The 19,325-nt window shown below is 36.1% G+C and overlaps 1 protein-coding gene across 9 annotated transcripts in view; it reads left to right on the top strand.

Annotated features, from left to right (window-relative positions):
- mpdz (multiple PDZ domain crumbs cell polarity complex component) overlaps window positions 1-19,325 on the top strand; it is a 114,480-nt gene that overhangs the window by 11,220 nt on the left and 83,935 nt on the right. For all 9 annotated transcript variants that reach the window (XM_089125294.1, XM_089125333.1, XM_089125235.1 and 6 more), the window contains exons 3-5: window positions 4,608-4,777; window positions 13,006-13,116; window positions 13,327-13,466. In XM_089125294.1, coding sequence (XP_088981420.1) covers window positions 4,608-4,777; window positions 13,006-13,116; window positions 13,327-13,466 — 421 coding nt within the window. The remainder of the gene's footprint in view (window positions 1-4,607; window positions 4,778-13,005; window positions 13,117-13,326; window positions 13,467-19,325) is intronic.

The following is a 19,325-nucleotide window of genomic DNA, read 5'->3' as shown; positions in this document are numbered from 1 at the left end:
ATTCTCATTCTGTATTTTCAGAAAGTTTTGGAATATGTATCCTCTCCCCAAATTTGTTACTAATAAAACACAATCAAAAAAAGGTTACAATTACAACAACAACATTTTAACAATATTTCAAGTGTAATCTTTCTTTGTACAAAGTATACATTTTATCAAATGTATTTCAAATGTAAGAATTCATTAGTTTGAATATTGGAATAATCACTATTATGATATTTTAGTTGATAATTCAATATTCAATAACCTACTTCATTTAAAGCATTCCATACTATATATTTAACATATGAGCAGAAATTGGCGAACAAAAGCTTATTTGATGTGGCAGTATTTTTTTTTTTTTAACTTAATAATTGATCCAAAATTTGGTCTAAACATTCATATTTAGTCATAACATATTGTGTTTATGATATATTAGCTTATAAATGTTAATTTGCAGTTTGTTGCTTGTACAAAGACATTTCATTTCAACATATTTCAGTCTATTTTTTCTCAGTAGGCTAGAGCAATATAGTTTGGTAAAAGCTAAACAAGTAGATGTGTTATGTAAAAATAAAATGTTAACTAATGTAGGTGTGAGAGTGAATGAACGGGACAGACGCACGATGTACAGCTGTTAAACATCTGTGCCATTCATTCATTCATTCATTCATTCATTCATTCATTTACACACAGACACGCAAATTAACTACTTGCACAACTACTTCTGCGTTCTACTTATTACATACCGGGAGTTTCCGGTTAGAGTTTTCATCGAACGTCCATACATGAGAATGCAGATTATCAGTACGTTTTATGGATGCCAATTGATTAAAACAATGAATAACGATCTCTGTATTAATTATCTTGAGCCTGCTGAAATGTTCCTATAAAATATATTTTCTTTCTAACTGTTCGATTCTGAGTAATAAATAGGCTAAATATATTTATCCACTAACCTGCAGTAGTCTTCTGTCTTCTCATTAACAACAGTATTAGCCAAGTTATATTCTATACTTAAGTTTACATTTTTTTAATGAATTTGACTAATAAAAAGTGTGCATCATTCAAAACTTAGAAGTAAACAACCATAGATATGATTGATTGGGTAACAATTTTGTCCCCAATATTACTCGTGTGGAATTAGGAAAAATTCAGATGTTGAAAAATGGTAATAGGTGCAATTCAGCCATACATGTTTGAGCAAGAGTCTGATCCCGAATAAGAAGATAACTAACATACTACTCAAATACTAAGGATACTCCAGTCTGCGACAGCGGGGTAATTCATCGTCTTTATTTATATTTATTTGTGAGTATTGCATTTCATTACATTAGATAAGTGTTGAAACGAAGGCGCTAGGTGTTTATCGCATTGTTGTTGAAACAGTTAACCAGCTGTGAAACATTTATGTGTATTGCATATGCCCTATCAGTCTTAGTTGTAGCAAATTAAGTTTTAGTACTTGGAGTTACCACAGTTACAGTGGGGTCCACAAATATTGACACGCTTGGAACATTTTAGCAAAAGTTAAAATTTGTTTTTGCAGTTTCTCATAGTCTTTCATTCAGAATATTCACAAAAATCGAACCTTTTAAAGTCCAATGGTTGGGGAAAAAATAGTTTTCATAAAAACAAATGTTCCCCCGTAAATATACAGTATGTATTCCACAATTATTGGCATCCCTTGATTTAATACTTAGTGCAATCTCCCTTTTCCAAGATCACAGCTCTGGATCTTCTCCTATATTGCAGAATAAGGTTGATAAACATCAAGAGATCTGAGACCGTTCCTTTATCCTTTATACAAAATCTCTCAAAACCAGATCCTTCAGATTCAGAGTCATTCTTTTGTACTGTTTTCTTCAGCTCAACCCACATGTTTTTTTAATGGGATTTGGTTCAGGGGACTGTTATGTCCATTGCAAAACCTTCATTCTGTGGTCAGTAAACTATTCTCAGTCAACATGTGAGATTGTGCGATGATCACAGTGACATCACACCATTATCATACTGTGATACTCACAGTGTTAGCAATATGTAAGCTCATTTTGAATTCAAAATGTTGAGCAGTGACATCACACCATTATCATACTGTGATACTCACAGTGTTAGCAATATGTAAGCTCATTTTGAATTCAAAATGTTGAGCAGGTTTAGAGGAGGCAGTTCAAATGTCAGTGACAGGGGGTACATTCCTTTTTCTCAACACTAGAAAAGCGGAAATACTACAAACTTTGTTAGCAACACATTTGGGCTGTCCACTTGTGTTCTGGACTCAGCATGGAATTATTACACTGGAGAAATGTTGAGTGGTCTCGTTAATTGCTATTCACATACGCTCGTATGATATTATACTTCCAATATGCACTGTGGCCTGGCCCTGTGTTAGCAGAGTACTGGCACATGGCCAGGTACATGTGAACCAGCCATCTTGCCAGCTCAGGTGTGGAATCACCTGGCTTCAGTAATCAAACCAGTAATCAAACTGATTGCATTGATATTGGTCTCTGTGTTTCAGGGTGTGTCAAGTCTTTTCAATAGGAAAAACAAATAGAGGTTAAGAAATGAAAAGGAGTCCAACATCAAAACAACACCAGAATCTGGATGCATTCAACAACTTAAATGCCAACACCAGGCTGAAAAGAATACTAATTGAATAAACTGAGCAATTCCAATAGGGTCCTCACACCATTGTTGCTCAGGCCCTAACAAGGAAATATAATATAAACTTGATGTTTATCACTTGAGATATAACTGACCAATATTAGAGAAATTTTAGATCACAGTGTACTTACACTTAAATAACAGAATGGCAGTTTAACACAATGATATCCTCAAAATCACAACCTTTAATATGAATAATTATTGATATTGTATTTTCTACCAGGTGTTCAACATATGTAGTTGTGTTTTATATTGTGTAAGCCTAAAACTTTGTCTATTAATGCAGATTGTCTGTCATTTTTCTGCTATTATGAGGATAAAGGATGGAGCGAAATTTGTTTTACAATCATTTGTGTTACATCACAGGGCTAACGTATGCGCTGTTATTAATACAATTCCCACATGCGCACTGCAATAAGTAAGGGATGATGTACCTCTGCTTTGTTTCAGGGTCCTCCCCAGATAGCAAACTGACATTGAATCAACGTGGAAATATGACATCGAAACAACGTTGATCTGACATTGTTTTGCTCATCGAATTAACGTTGAACCAACGTCAGACGCGTCATTCTTTCAAAACTAACGGAAAATCAACTTGAAATCAACGCGTTGTTTCAACGTTATGAAAGCAAACCAATTTTCGATTTTCATTTAGCTTTGAAGAATGCCGCGTCTGACGTTGGTTCAACGTTAATTCGATGAGAAAAATCAACGTTGTTTCAATGTCATGAGAGACGTCGTTTCCACGTTGATTCAATGTCAGTTTGCTGTCTGGGTCATCACCCTGTCGAAGGTTTATTTTGAGAACAACCGGCTGAATATACATTATCCCGCTTATTACACTGCTACTTTTTCACATACAGTGGCGCAAAATATGCCGTGTGGCGGTAATACAGTGCCGATGTTATGACGTCACTTTGTTAGCGAGTTAGCATTTTAGCACTTCCGGTTCCCTCGCCGTTTTTTTGAATGGGTTTTTGCTAAATCGCCTGAAACAAGGTCTTTGGTTAACAATGCCTCTAAATATTTTGATGTTTTGATCTATGACAAAAAACACACCATTTATAACCTGCTTGTGTTTTTTTTTTAATTTTGGATTACTAAGGTTCACGACTCTTTGTTGAACACAGATCTTATTTTTTGCGATTTTCCAAAAGTCTATGGGGAAAATGCATAGCTTTTCGATCGAGGGAACCAATGCGCCGTTAACTTCCGAGCTGTGTCCTACAAAGTGGCGTCATAACTTCGGTACTCTATATCGCAAGTGGGCAGGGGCGCCGTAAGCGCTGAGCGATTAAATTTCCTCCTACAGGAGAACCTTGATTTGTTTTTTCCAAATGTAACAGTGTTTTTGGATTTCTTTTGTTTGATTTGATAAAGCTTTTAGCTGCCAATATACAAGTATTTGCTATTACTCCAGCCTCCTCATCTTCATCATAAACGTTACATGACATAGGCTACCTCTTATATGTCAAATGATCAAGGACAATTAGATTTCTCAAATCATGACTACTTTAAGGCAGCAATGCCCAAGTGTTTTTTAAAGCTTTCCACTGTGAATTATTGTCTTCTCTGTTGCTCTTGTTCTGTGAGAGGAATGTGTTCTATAGCGTTTGTAGGCATGAGGTATCAGTCTGTATGATTAGAAGATAAAGCACCTCCTCACGCTAATCAAATCCTCCACAGAAAACACTCCATGGTGCTCTGGAGATGAATGTATTCAAAGATACTCTCCTCTCAATTATTTAAATATTCCCTGAATATTTAAGGGGATAATGTACCTGTGAGATAAAGAAAGTGAATTATATAAAACATTTCTACCGCAGCTCATCATTGCCGGAGACTGAATCTGCCGCCATTTCTGACACAATATTAAAACTTTAGAGAATAAACAAAAATGAAAGGCTTTCAAACCTTGAAGAGCTTAAGTGTGGGTTTGTGTGTGTGTGTGTGTGTGGCAGATACCCAGCGTTGTCTGCAGGCGGTGGAGAGGTTACAGTCTCGATTGAAAGAAAAGGGAGCAGATGTTCCCGCTGAGGAGAAGCTGAATCTTCTGAAAGCGGTCCTGCAGAGTCCTCTATTTCACCAGATCCTCGCCCTGCAGAAATCAGTGCAACATCTGAAGGAGCATGTAAGAAAAAACACCCAACACTGGAAAAAAACTTATTTCATTTAGACAAACACCAAAACAATTCAAACAGAGTGATTGATTTAGGATTTGGATTTTTTTTAACCCAACCCAAACCTTAAAATACATATTTGGAAATATAAAACTGATATTTTACAGCAAAATATATCAAATACAAATATCTTAGAACAATGTTTTTGTAAACCGTATATAGTGAAGTATGCAAAAAGCAGTATACTGCCTTATGTCTGCTGTCACAGTTAATCTTAGGATTTGTATCTAAGTTGATTATGCAATTTTGACATAGTTTGCTTTGAATCTTTGCTGCCCTGATCTGAAATGGTTGAGATTACATGGTTATTCAAATCACAAACAATGCAAACCTTGGAAAATTTTCACAGCTTAATTAGTCAGGGGGAAAAAGCTTTATTAGTTTCATATTTCAAGGTTTTCGAGCTCTGTGTGGACATAAGAGAGTTTTGCACTGGCAGCCGTTCTGTCTAAAGTATGCGAGTTATGCTGGGGAGGCTGGAACAGAGGAATGGAGATTATCAAAACCCCACCGGCATTCCCTCTCGCTCAGTTCAGTCACATACTTATGAACCGCAGAGCGTAACATTGTTAACAGCCTGTGTGGAAAAGAAAACATTTTTAAAAAATCTAATGTCAGTCTAAAAGTAAGACTCCTAGAATAGAGCTAGTTACCCTTGTGGAAACCATGACCTTATTAGTAGTGTCCTTCAAATCTTAAAAGTGTATATTTTTTAAAACTGTACATGCATTAATACAACATTAGTGTAAAAAGGCCACTTAAAGGGATAGTTCACTTTGAAATATTTTTTGATATGTTTTAGCTTACCTCAAGGGCATACAAGATGTAGGTGTCTTTGTTTCCACAGTATTTTCAATTTTGATATTTTTAGGTCAAACCGTTCTTGTCTGTCAGTCATATAATGCAGGTTTAGGGGGTCCACCTCAAAGAGCATGCACAGAGAAGTCCAGATTAAACATGATTTAATGACTCATAAATGTAAGTACACATTAATGACCTAAGACACGAAACGAGCGTTTTTTTGTGAGAAAACGAACAGTGTTTATATCGTATTTATAACGCTCGTTTCGTGTCTTAGGCCATCAATGTGTACTTACATTTACGATTCATTAAATCATGTTTAATTTGGACTTATTTGCATGCTCTTTGATGTGAACCCAGGGTGAACCCCATAAACCTCCATTATATGACTGAAAGACTAGAGCGGTTTGACCTAAAAATATCAAAATTGAAAATACTGTGGAAACAAAGACACTATCTCTTTAAGTGCACTTATATAAAGAAACTACAGTTTCTTTATACACTCATGTAGACTTAAAAAGTCTACTTAAGCCTAAAATGTATTTTAATATCCCTCTTAGTAAGTTTAGTAAGGTATTTTAAATAAATAAATATGTAAATGTATTTGTAGTATACTTGGTATAGAAATAAATGCATTTCAAATACATTTTGATATGTTTATTTTTCAATAGGGACATTTTAAATAATTGTTCCTATAATTTTTGTGCTTTAAAAGAAGTACACTTATTTTGATGTGTTGACTAACATACCTAAGAACATGTAATATACTTGGTTATTAGTTTATTTAATATTACATTCGAAGTTAATATTTTAAATCCTTGTCAGTACATCCGGCATTTAAATGCTTAAATCCAATTTAAAGTGGGTAAATAAGTTCAGGTAATTGGATTGAATATCAATTTAAACTATAATACATTTTCATTAAATTGTAAATAACATACAGATATGTGTCTGAAACCATTACATTCAATATGCACTTAAGTATATTGGTTTAAAGTCTATTCTTTATGCAATAGATACTAAAGTATGCTAAAGTGTACCTACTTTTTAACAAGGGATACACCCACAAGAATATTTTTTTTAAATTATAGATGAAAGAAAAGACGATATAAAGATTATTCTTTTATTTTCAATAGAAAAGTGGTAGCCAGGGTGTTGCTATGCATTCGCTTGGCTATGGTGTTTGGGAGGGAAATCTGTTACTTAGGCAAAAGTAAACACAATAAAGCAAACACCTTTAATAACCTGAGATGAATTAATTTTGGTCTGTTGGTGTCTCTCCACACTAAACTGCAATGGTGTTTATGCCAACTGGTGGGTCTGGCTTTGTCTGTGTTGCTATGGTTACAACAAAGCAGGAACGACCGAGAGAGAGACATGAGTTCATGTGTGAAGTGGAGCAGAAGTAATTTCTGAAATGTGGACGAGCCAAACTAGAGACCTAATCCTCTTACACTGGAAGACTAACAAATACACGCTCTCTCAGAGCTGACATAGTTTGGTGTGCGTTCAAAGCTTGTGCACGATCAGCAACCGAGCCGAGACTTTACAGCGCTTAACCTGAAGGGCCTCTGGGAGACATTTATGAACATTTATGTTTACTGCAGCAGACTGAAGTGGGGCCATTTATGCACAGAAGAGCTGTATAAAACCTGCCAAAAGTGTCACCGTGGCTCTCTCGACTTAGTTTGTTAAAACTGTTTGCCTAATAAAATTTCTGTTATTGTTTTTTCTGACTTTCTGTTGCGCAATATAACAGAAGAAAACATTAGAATTAAAGATTAAACCCTATTTCCATGTGAAAAATAAGTTTATTTTATTGTATTTAATGTGCACTTTTAAGTGTAATTCAAATCTTAAAAACATACACTATATATATATTTAAAAACTGTACTTAATAACTTAATTAAAAAAAAAAAAGCCACTTAAGTGTACTTAAAGGGACAGGTCACCCAAAAATGACAATTCTATCATAATTTACTCACCCTCAAGTTGTTCCAAACCTGTATGGGTTTCTTTCTTATGCTGAACACGCACAAAAAAAGATTTTTTGAACAATGTTGGTAACCAAACAGTTGATAGACCCCATTGACTTGACTCTCCATTCTATGGAATCCAATGGGGCCCATCAAAAGTTTGGTTACCCATATTCTTCAAAATGTTTTCTTTTTTGCTTTTCATAATGTCAAATAAAAATTTTACTTTAAAGTACATTTTAAATCATGTTTTAATAATTTATCTTGCTTTAAGACAGTACACTTATTTGTATGTGCTCACACTAAAGCACATGTAAAGTACTTTATTATAATTTGAAATGTAGTGTTTTCTATTCTATATTTAATTTAAAGTTAATATGTGTTCAATAAAAATGGTATTAAAGTATATTGTATTTGATCTTAAATACTTGTCAGTACATTCAGCAGAACACTTTAACCATATTTCAAGAAATTATGAACAATACATATAAAGATATCAAGCGCTGGGTTAGTTCTGGCAGGTCTACCTGTATACGAATATGACGCCTAGCACAGCATCCTATATTAAAGGGATAGTCAACTTTTTTGGAAAATAGGCTCATTTTACAACTCCCCCAGAGTTAAGGCCAAGGTTTAATAAATACGCATCGGACTCAGTGTACAAGGTTTCTGTGCGTGACGAATTTTTAGGTGGACGAACACGAAAAAAATCATACGAAAATTTCATACTCGGTTTGCAATGGCCTTTAAACTGTTGAGTTTTACCGTTTTTGAATACATTCAGCCGATCTCCGGTTCTGGCGGTACCACTTTTACCATAGCTTAGCATACATCATTGAAGTGGACAAGACCATTAGCATTTCTGAACAAAAAAAAATGACCAAAGAGTTTTGATATTTTTTCTACTTAAAGGGGTGGTTTACTGTAGTGCACGTTGTCCGGAAGGTTCACGCCCATTACCTTTACGGGCGAAGTTGCATGTGTTCCTGTCAGATGTAAATGATGGTGTCGATACTGCAGTATCAGTTTGAGCCAGAATCAGACCCAGAAAGCGGCGATGAAGAGAGGCAAGCAGAACCTCACCACACACGGCTCTTACAAAACGTTTCTGAATGGTAATTTGCCTATATATTTTTTTTAACTTTATACAAATTTGTTTTACACAATAGCATCAAACTGACTGGCTACTATACAAACAGCGTTGGCACTGGTTTATGTTCTTGATCAAATCAAAAATGACGTCATGAAGTAACGTTATATATACTTGAAAATACATTTACAACATTAGTACATATACAAAATTCAGGTCCATAATGTTTGTACGCATTTGTCGTAGACACAAAATAGCATAACTAGTATAGTGGCTATTAAAACTAAAACACAGGGCTACGTCTGAAATTATAAATGCAAATACATTTAAAATGATTAAATCTTAAGGCCATTGCACACTGAGTACGAAATTTTCGAATGCGTATTTTCGTGTTCGTCAGCCTAAAATTTCGTCACACATAGAAACCTTGCACACCGAGTCCGTTGCGTATTTATTAAACCTTTGCGGGGAAAAACGCAAAAGTACCAAATGGATTCGTCAAGCAGTGAGGATGATTTGCCCTTTCTCTTATTGAAAAGAGAAGAAAGAGAAAATATTACGTCCATCCAATCCTGAAATTGCGCAGAGAGGAAGGAGAGTTCCACCTTATCAAGGAGTTGCGAATTTATCCTGAGCGATTCAAAATTTACCTCAGAATGTCAGTGGGACAGTTTGATGCTTTGCTAGCGATTCTGGAGCCACATATTAAAAACAAGACCACCAATTTCCGTGAATAAATCGATTCTGAATGGAGACTGGCAGTGTGTCTGGTATGGACCAGGTATGGACACACACAAACCCGCGCGCGGCCCGGTGGAAACGCTGGGCAGACAGAACAGCTAGGCTGTTATTGTGTATATCGTGTATATATTGTGCCCAAATAATACATTAGTTATCGAATAGGCTGCCCAATCACACCTTATTCGATCCTAAATTTCAATCTGATTGAAAGGGGAGGTTTATTAATTTCATAATCCAATATAGAGAAAAGAACATAAACACTTGATCGAATTGAAAACCGAAACTGAAAGCACGGCGCATATGTGCAATGATTCGAGGACGAGCTCCCCCTGGCCCTGAATTGTCAAAAGACCTCTCAAAATGCTGGCTCTGGATGCGAAAAACGCAGAAAATCTAACCCGATCCGATTAATTTTATGACGGACGAAAGTTTCGGAGGCGGTGTGCAAGCGTGACTGACATAACGTGAGGTCGAATTTTTTTTTTTACGTGCGAAAATTTCGGATGCGAATTTCGGACTCGGTGTGCAATGGCCTTTAGCCTACTTACAGGTTGTGGCCCAACAACTGCTGCCCCTGGCTTTAAAGTTGGAACCACTTCATGTTTTAGTAACAGTTTCTTGTTGAATCCGGCATTGAATCCGTGGAGATTCTTGAAGCTGTCTTCCGTAAAATGCGCAGCACAGAGAGCTAAATTACAATCATCATTTTCCGGAACATAATCAAACATAAATTGTATCCATTGTTGAAGATGTACAGCATCCGTGGGAAGCCCGAACACAGAACACCTGACAGCTGGTGAACATAACACACTTGACGAGCCACAGAAATATGTCCATGCCCTTTTTTGCATATTCCGGAGGGAGGGTTGATGTAAATGTATGGGTTAGTGACGTTTAAAACCCGTTGTAGTCCCAATCGATTCGTTTTTGTAGGTATTAAACTTCCTGATTTTTAAAAAACGATATCTCTGCTTACATTGAACTTTCAGCGCTGCAACTTTGCAGATATTGTTCATGCACCAACAGCAACATTACACACTATTTAAAATGAAAAAAGTGAAATCACAATCAACCACCCCTTTAAAACTTGACTCTTCTGTATTTACATCCAGTACTAAGACCGACGGAAAACGGAAAAACCGCCTATTTTCATGTGCTGCGTCATTACGCCTGCTGCACTCATGGTACGGCAGTAAAGTGTCTTGATGAGAGTATAGTTCCTAGTCATATCAGCCTAGAAAATAGCACATTTACATTTTCTGTTGATCTTAGTGCACCTACAGAAGAGTCAAGTTTAAATAGGAAAAATATCTAAACACTTTAGTATTTTTTTTGAGAAAGGAAGAGCTCTTTTCCAAAACGTGATAAACTCCATTTTTAAAAAAAATGAGTTTGTCGTGTCATTCTGCTGTGGACAGAACTTTCACTGCCCCATCAACGTTTCATGCCAAATCGCTATATTTCCTTGTTTAAAATGTACTGCAAGATACAGTTTCTTTCCAAACCGCGATAAGCACCAGCCCTGTTTTTAGCCTAAACGCGATAAGTCCTCAAATTCGATGAGCGTTCCACGCAATCCAGCACGGCGGCACTCTGAACAGAGGTTTATTATGTTCATTCATTCCTCAAAATGAGTCCTAGTTTTCTAGTCGAATATAGTAGTAGATCATTTAAGCCATTTGTCTAATCAGTAGGCTAATCACATATATTGATTTAATTAAATGGGAGAGAAACCATATGAGCGTTTTTTAATTGCCTATTCCGCATCTCAATGCATGCATAAAGCTTGCCACAAAGAACCGGCAAAAGTAATGATTATGCATGAAACATTGGAATTGTTTATTAATAAACTAGTGTTTTCTGTCAGTGTCAGCAGCAAAGATAAAGTTGATGATGCTACTAGCCATCTTCGCAGTGAACGCGCATAAGCCTATAGAGAGATACTTCGAATTAGCCTACATACGCAGAGAGTTGCCAATTTATTTTCGTTTTTAATTGTTTTGTTTAAAAGTAGACATTTAAAGTTTTCTGTAGCTTAGTTCTCAGGTCTGTGAGGCAAGCATCGCAGTGTTTCGGTTCATAATATATTAGACATGCTCTCCGGTTCACGTGCGCGCCTCTGTGTCCTAATTATATTGTCTGATATTTGCTGTTTTAATCCAGTCAATTTGTTGATGAAACATTTATTAAAATAAAGATATAATTTATATCAAACTAAATTTACAAGCTTTCTACAAAACAAAACTTAATAAGTGGTCAAAATCATGTCTGAGCCGCTCCAAATATTTTCCGATATTGGTCGGATATCTTACTCATCTCATGCGGTTCCCTTTTCATAGCCTCCTCAACATAGATGAAATAAGTAACGTAATATTAGTAAACACAAATGTGAAACGTAGCCTATGTTTATTTTATATATATATTTTTTTACTTATATTTAAGCGTCATGCTGCTCCGCTTTGCTCACATGCTATGTATGTAGCCTGTGTGTGTGTGCATGCGTGCTGGAGGGGTGCCCATCCCTTTTTTGAATATCGTTATCATTATTGATCATTTTTAATAATTCGTTTTTTCATGCATATGTTGAAATTGGTAGCCTACTATTTGTTTGAGGTTTGACACTTTACTAAAAATGACTTTACTAAAAAAGATACAAAAAAATGGATGGATGTATAGCGTTTTGAAAAAATAAATAAAATTAACTTTTAATTTATCATTAACAATATTGTTGTATGATTTAATAATCATTGTTCAAAATGTTCAGACTGAACCAATAAAACATTTCAACAGGATAATTTGATTATTCACAAAATGTGTGGGTCTAGGTAAAAAATGTAGTTTTCCTGAAAACTATTGAAATGGATTTATAGCGTTTTGGAAAAGAGCTCTTCAAATGCTATACTAATGGTCTTGTCCACTTCAATGATGTATGCTAAGCTATGCTAAAAGTGGTACCGCCAGAACCGGAGATCGGCTGAATGGATTCAATAACGGTAAAACTCAACGGTTTAACTCTCGGGGAGTTGTAAAATGAGCCTATTTCCAAAAAAAAAAAAAAAAAAAAAAAAAAGAGGATCACAGACACTGATATAACAGCAAGGACAGAGTTGTAAATCACTAGAGTGCAGATCTGTGAAACCAAGCTGGAAAGACAATGGTTTAATAAGCAATTAATTTCAAACAAACAACAAATGTTTTAAGGAAATGACTTCACACATTGAGATGTGAAATGCATGTTATTTTTCTTAGATGCTTTTTTGGGGCACATTTTGTCTGAGTAATTGATGTGAAATGGTTTGTACTTCATCAGGAATGCGCGCTCGAGTCGGGGAGGGAAATAAAAAGTTAATTAAGCAGCTCCTGAATGTAATGAAAAACATGTGTGCACAGATGGCTGGGAGGACAAATTATCTCACCAGAAATTATCAAAACAAATGAGTTTTCCATGCTCTTTCAGAGCTATTTATATTTTTTGGATGTTGGGGGAAAGAAGTAAAGCTAAATACTTGGAACACACAATTGAGGAGTAATATACACTTCCACTGTTTTTCTGTTAATCTTTCTCTCGTAGACTCCATATATTAACTCTGATCTCAAGAGCAGCCATGAAGGTTTCTCAGTGCAGGTCAATGGACAGCCTTCATCTGAAGAGTACAAACACATCATCCGTTCCATGGCTCAGGTAACACGCATATTGGTTTTTATTTCTATAGAGCATTTCAAACTCTCATATCGTATTGATAAGAGATGTAAGAATTGCGAGCCAAATATATAGATTTTTTTTTTTGTGTGTCCTCAGTATATAATGCAATAAGAGACCACACAGTTAGTCATTTCTTTTCTGAGAGCATACAAATAGTGTGATTATATGGCTGTGATGTTGTGTGTGCAGGGTCGGTACGTGACTAACATCGACCTACAGAAGCCGGTATCAGGCGGTTTGGGCTTCAGTGTTGTTGGATTGTGTAGTGAGAACCGCGGAGAACTCGGCATCTTCATTCAGGAGATTCAGCCTGGAAGTGTGGCATACAGGTCAGAATATGTACACACACTCACACATCCTGTCAGATGATCAGTGATCGTCACTTTTTAAAAATAAAGATTACTCCTATTTTGAAGATCTGCTGCAATTTTCATTTCTTCCCTCCTAAACACAAATGTGTCACCGGTTCATATCATGTCAGCATTTTTCAGCTAAAAGTCACTGCAAAATCTAGTTTGCTGACATGTTAGTGCTTTTTAGCAATTTGGTGTATCTTTGTGAGAGGAAATTTCTGCCTACCCAATATGTGTCAGATAGAAAACACATTATACTACAAAAACAGTGTTAAATGATTATTCTAAGGTCAATGATTAGTTCACTATTCACATTGCGATTTATTCTAATTTTGTCAACACCTTGTGAAAAAGAACACGAGTACTTATTATGGAAATAATATACTAGTATAAAATAAAATACTTGAGAATGACCTGAATGTAATGTTTTCAGAGACATTTCTTTTTACTTGTGCTTTAGAATGTTAGTCGACACATCAAAATAAGTGTACTGTTCTATTGTATGTAATTTGCGGGTGTCAGGGAGCCACTACCAATATGTGGGGTATTGAAAATGAACACTTTACACAAAGGTCTCATTTGTTAACATTAGTTAATATATTAACTAACATTATCTAAAAAAATGAGCAATACATTTGTTACAGTATTATTAATCTTTGTTAACATGAGTTAATAATGTTCATGTTAGTTCACAGTGCATTAACTAGTGCATTGTTAACAAATGCAACTTTTGATTTTAACAATGTATTAGTAAATGTTGAAATTAACATTAAATATGATTTTTAAATGCTGTAGAACATCGGTTCCCAACAGGGGGGTCGCGGCCCACAAGGGGGCCTCAGCGAGCTCTGTGGGGGGTCGTGGCATATTTTGAAATTTGAGCAATGAGCATAAAATAAAAGTCCTTAACTTTTTTTCTGTTCAAAATTTACCAAATCTATATAATGAGTGAGTTCATCATGAATCCATTTTCCAATCTGTGTTTTTGTCTTATCCTGAACCACTATGGTACACCTATAATAAGTGTTTACATTGGTACTATTTTACACTGGTTCGGATCGCTGCCGCTGCGGAGTACTACAGTACCGGCGTGACTCGTCATAGACGTACACAGAGAGAAGTAGTTTCCGGCTGCACTGTTCTTTCCGAAAGACGCATTATTCTGTTAATAAATGCAAGTTTATTATCGCTCGCTATAGCGCCAAAAGTGTAAAAATAAAGCCTCACGTTGATAAAGCCTCACAGATAACATGCAATTATTGAGGCCCCAGACAACAGTCATTTAATAGCAGATATTCTTTTTTTTTTTACCTAAACACCAGTGTATATTTTTATTTTTGCATTTCAAATATGGCCAATTAATAGGCTTCTCCTAGGCTTACGTTGTTAAATTACAAAGGGCCTACTGATGTTTTAGTCATTGTATTTTCAATATTATAGGCTATTATTTGTGCATAAACATAACGTTTGTTTGAAAAAAAAAACACATTTTATTATCCTTGCTGCAAGCTTACAAGAGCGATAATATCATTAAATGTGAATGAGGGCCCTAAAATATTTTCTTGGGAAAAAGGGGGTCACAGACAAAAAAAGGTTGGGAACCACTGCTGTAGAAGTATTGTTCATTCTTAGTAAATGTTAAGTCATGTAGTTAACTAATGAAACCTTATTGTAAAGTGTTAGTGAAATTGCTTTTAAATGCGCGCTCGCTTTTCACACATATAAATTGTCAATGATGCCCAGGATCTGTTGAGCTTACTTTTACTCTTACGCTTTGACACCAAATCCTCCTCCATCGTCCTGTCAGTCATCTCTCCTTACTCTTGTCACATGATAATTGAAATCGGACTTATGCTGCACTGGGCTTGGACACTGCAGCTCGTGTTGTATGGAGCAGAGCAGACCCTCTCAGTTTATAATTGTAGCATTCATTGTCTACATAACGACATGGTTTTTATTTCTGTAAAAAAGCTAAATGACTGTGAGGGCGATGCCTTGGGGCGTGATTTAATCAGTGAATGGCCGAACATTGGGTAACACTGTACCACTGTATAACACAGACTACCGTGGCCAGCTAAATCATTCTTCTTTAAAGCACAGCAAAATACTATTTTTGTCATGACAACTCTCTAAAGAAATTGGCATGGTAGTGGATATGGCAATGTTTATGCATTCGGTCTTGTCGGAAAAGAGTTTTGCTGCTGTATCCACAAGTTTCCTACGCCCCATGAGGCCTTGCGTCAAAAGTGGGCGCGACTTCCGGTTCGAAGTAAACAAAGCGTGACTTGACATGCTTGACACTCGTTCATTCAAGTTATAGCGATACTAACCAAACTAACTATGTGGGAACACAACTTCAACGAAATTCAAAAGGGTGAAATAACAGTACTTTTACCCTCTGCAGTAATTGATTGGGAGTATTATAATAACATTATTAATAATCAATACTCTTCAAGGCATGGTGACAGACAGTTGTGTGAGCTGAAACAATTAAAATAAAAAATACACACTTAGTCATTGTGCTTTGGAGTTTATTCAAAATTATAAATGAATGTGCAACTTGAATACATTAACTGGCACATTTTGTATTCTGTCAACTCACTCTTTGATCCTGAATTTAGGTGTAACATCAGTAGTGAACAGCCAATCACATGCAGATAGAGTTTATAGAATATTAAGAATTTAAACAAATGTACACAGGAAGATTCGTCGTCTTTTGGGAGGTGATGGAAACTACAGTCGTTGGCAGGATCAGAGACGGGCTCTAGCAGGATCACTCTGATTTCATTTTCAGCTTATGTTCAAAACAATCACGTTTAAGCCACTGAATTAGTTTAGTCCGGTTATACATACAACCGCGAACAGCACATGTTGTCCCTGAGCTTCATAACGACATCTCTCATAAAGATTTGCGTCTTTAAATAGTAAAATAATTCTCCGAAAAAACAGCTAGCCTCTTTGCTAACTAACACACAAAACACCATTGGAATGCTACTTCCGCCGCATCACCGGAAGTTTCACCCACTTTATTTTTTACAGGAGCGCCCCTCTGAAACTTGTGGATAGCAAGTATAGAGACTTGCCATTGCCAATACATTATGGCGCTTTTCCATTGCTGGTACGAGTCGGCTCAGCACAGCACTGCTGGGTTCGCTTTAGCTCGGTTTGCTTTTCCACTGCAGCTAGTACCGGTTCAAAGTGGATGGGATTATAGTCTGATCGTTATAGTTCATCCGCTCCTCAGCAACCAACGAGAGGAACGTCTGCACTTTGTCCACTGACCAAGATTCAGCCATGTATTTTTTTGGAAGTCTTCTTTCTTTCTTTTTTCTTCAAGCAAGTCAAGCAACTAGTTTTAAAACAGGTACTACAGCGGTGGCTGTTACTGGCTATTTAAATCTAGCGGGTTTGATGTCTCGCAAATACAATGATGCTGGTAGTGACGATTCTGTCTGACCAATCAGTGATCTGCAGTGTGTTCACGTCACATTTTAGTATCGGTACGGTACGCTTGGAACAGAGGTGGTACCATTTAAAGCGACCATACCATGCAGTGGAAAAGCGGCACAAGTGAGTCTTACCGAGCCGAGCCGTACCAAACCATGCCGTACCTGACCATGCAGTGGAAAAGCGCCATTACATTAGTAAGACATTCTGGAGCAAATAAGGTTTTTGATCAAAACATTCCTGGGTTTTTCTTCATATAATGCACTTTACTGGTAACCAAATGGTTTAAGGTCCAAAAGACAGTTTCAGTGCAAACTGTTCAAAGGGCTTTAAACGATTCCAGACGATGAATAAGGGTCTTATCAAGCGAAACAATCGCTCATGTAAAAAAAAAAAAAGACAAAGTTTAAGTTTTATAAGCTCAAATGGTCGCCTTGCTCTGTTCTGTGATGTGCATTTGTGACTCTCCTGTTCGAACTCGTTCATCAAAATGAACAAATCTTTTTCCGAGTCAATTCGTTCATTTCATTCGTTGAATGAACCAAATGACACAAAAAAAGTTTTTTTTTAAAAGTGAATCAGCCTGCGACATCTTGAGTTTCATGACATAACTTTGTATTAAAACAATTAAAATTTACTTTAAAGTACAAAATTTAATTAGACATTTTTTCAAAGTGCAGAAAGTTTTCATTATTGTATTATCTGCCAAAAAAAAAATTATTATATATAAATGATTGTATTATCTGGGAGGAGGGAACACAACAACCAATAAAAACACAGACCTGCAACACACAGTCATTATACAGATAAATGAATATTAAAATATGAGTGAAAAAAATACAAACAACAACCTGATGCTTTAAAATATATATATATTGCCCTATGACAACAAACTCACAATAATATTATCATCAAATAATAATATTATCATCGCTCATAAACGTAAAATATTACTATAGACCATCTTCCTAATTTTTCATAGACCGATAGCTCTGCAAAGTTATAATGCTGATTTGTTGATATTTCTAATAATAATTTATCAGAATGTATTTGTTCATGATAGTCGGAAGATGGAAAAATTAGGAAGATGGTCTATAGTAATATTTTACGTTTACGAGCACTACAATCTCTGAACAATTGACGCGCATCAGTTTAACACAGATGGAATAAAGGCATAGTTACTTTTTTGCCCATTCTTCTTTGATTTTTCAGTCTGCATCATTCTCTTCTATCAGAATACATCTGTATCAGTGTCTTTTTTTTGCACATATGTATTTCATTTGATGAAGACATGATGAAATATGTGCACATACACTGCTGGTTCAAGTTTGGATCATTAAAGTATATGAAATATATCCATGAAATACCCTTGCTCCGTACAAGTACACGTTCAGTACAACTAAGCATGCTTCTTTTTCACAAGGGATTAGTTGACTTTCAGGAATTTGGGATTTAAAGAGATAGTACCCCCCAAAATCCTGTCATCATGTACTCATCCCTTGGAGCACAAAAGATTTTTAAAGAATGTTTCAGTTGTCTTTGTCAATACAGTAACAGTTAATGTGTTAAAACAGTTTTAAGCTCCAAAAAGGAGATAAGTTAGCCTGACTTTGTCATACTCATATTCAAGAAAGAATATGAGTCTGAAACCGCTCTATTAGGCTTTGATTATGAGGCGTGTTGTAACCGAACCAGGAAAAAAAAACCCCTCTGCACTCAATTGGATAGTCGGTAGACCTACAACCAATCAGAGCAACGCATAAGTCAACTCCTTTGCATAGCGCAGTTTTCAAATACAGAACGTAGCCTACTTTATTTATTTTAGAATTTAAATAACGAGTGTTGCTTCTTTACTTACTTCTCCATGAGTGCCACCAAAGGAGAAACCACAACGACCACAGGCTTTTCATTACGTCCCATCTTCTTAACGACCGTCAGAGCCAGCTGATAAGTTACACTTTTCCCGAATCATGTAGGAAGGACGGCAAAAATATCTTTCCGATCGACAAATGCCTTGATTGCAGTTCTCTTTGTATATTAAAATGAATGCGCTGTCGATTTTTTTTACAAAAGACGCGACAGCGGAATCTATACATCTCAATTCTCCAGCTGTAGTCATCTTTGACAAGCGCTCTTTGATAACGTGAGGATTACGTTACTGAAAACCACCTGTCAATCATCGTATAAAGCCCGCCCTGGCAATTTGATTGGCCCGATGATTTCTGAACCGATCATAATTACTCCTCAATGGATCGAGTCCAGACCGAACTTCCCGTCCAAAAAATTTTGTGGGCGGAGTTCGGGCTGGCATCCAGGCTAGAGATAAGTAGCGTAAAATTAATCTTTACAGCTTCGGTGGTTTATTCCAAGACTTGATGTCACATGACG

The sequence above is a fragment of the Pimephales promelas genome, chromosome 1, assembly GCF_988280905.1.
Source record: "Pimephales promelas chromosome 1, fPimPro1.hap1.1, whole genome shotgun sequence".
Classification (NCBI taxonomy): Eukaryota; Metazoa; Chordata; class Actinopteri; order Cypriniformes; family Leuciscidae; genus Pimephales; species Pimephales promelas.
The sequence above is the reverse complement of the archived record's forward strand: the minus strand, read 5'-3'. Positions and strand labels throughout refer to the sequence as shown.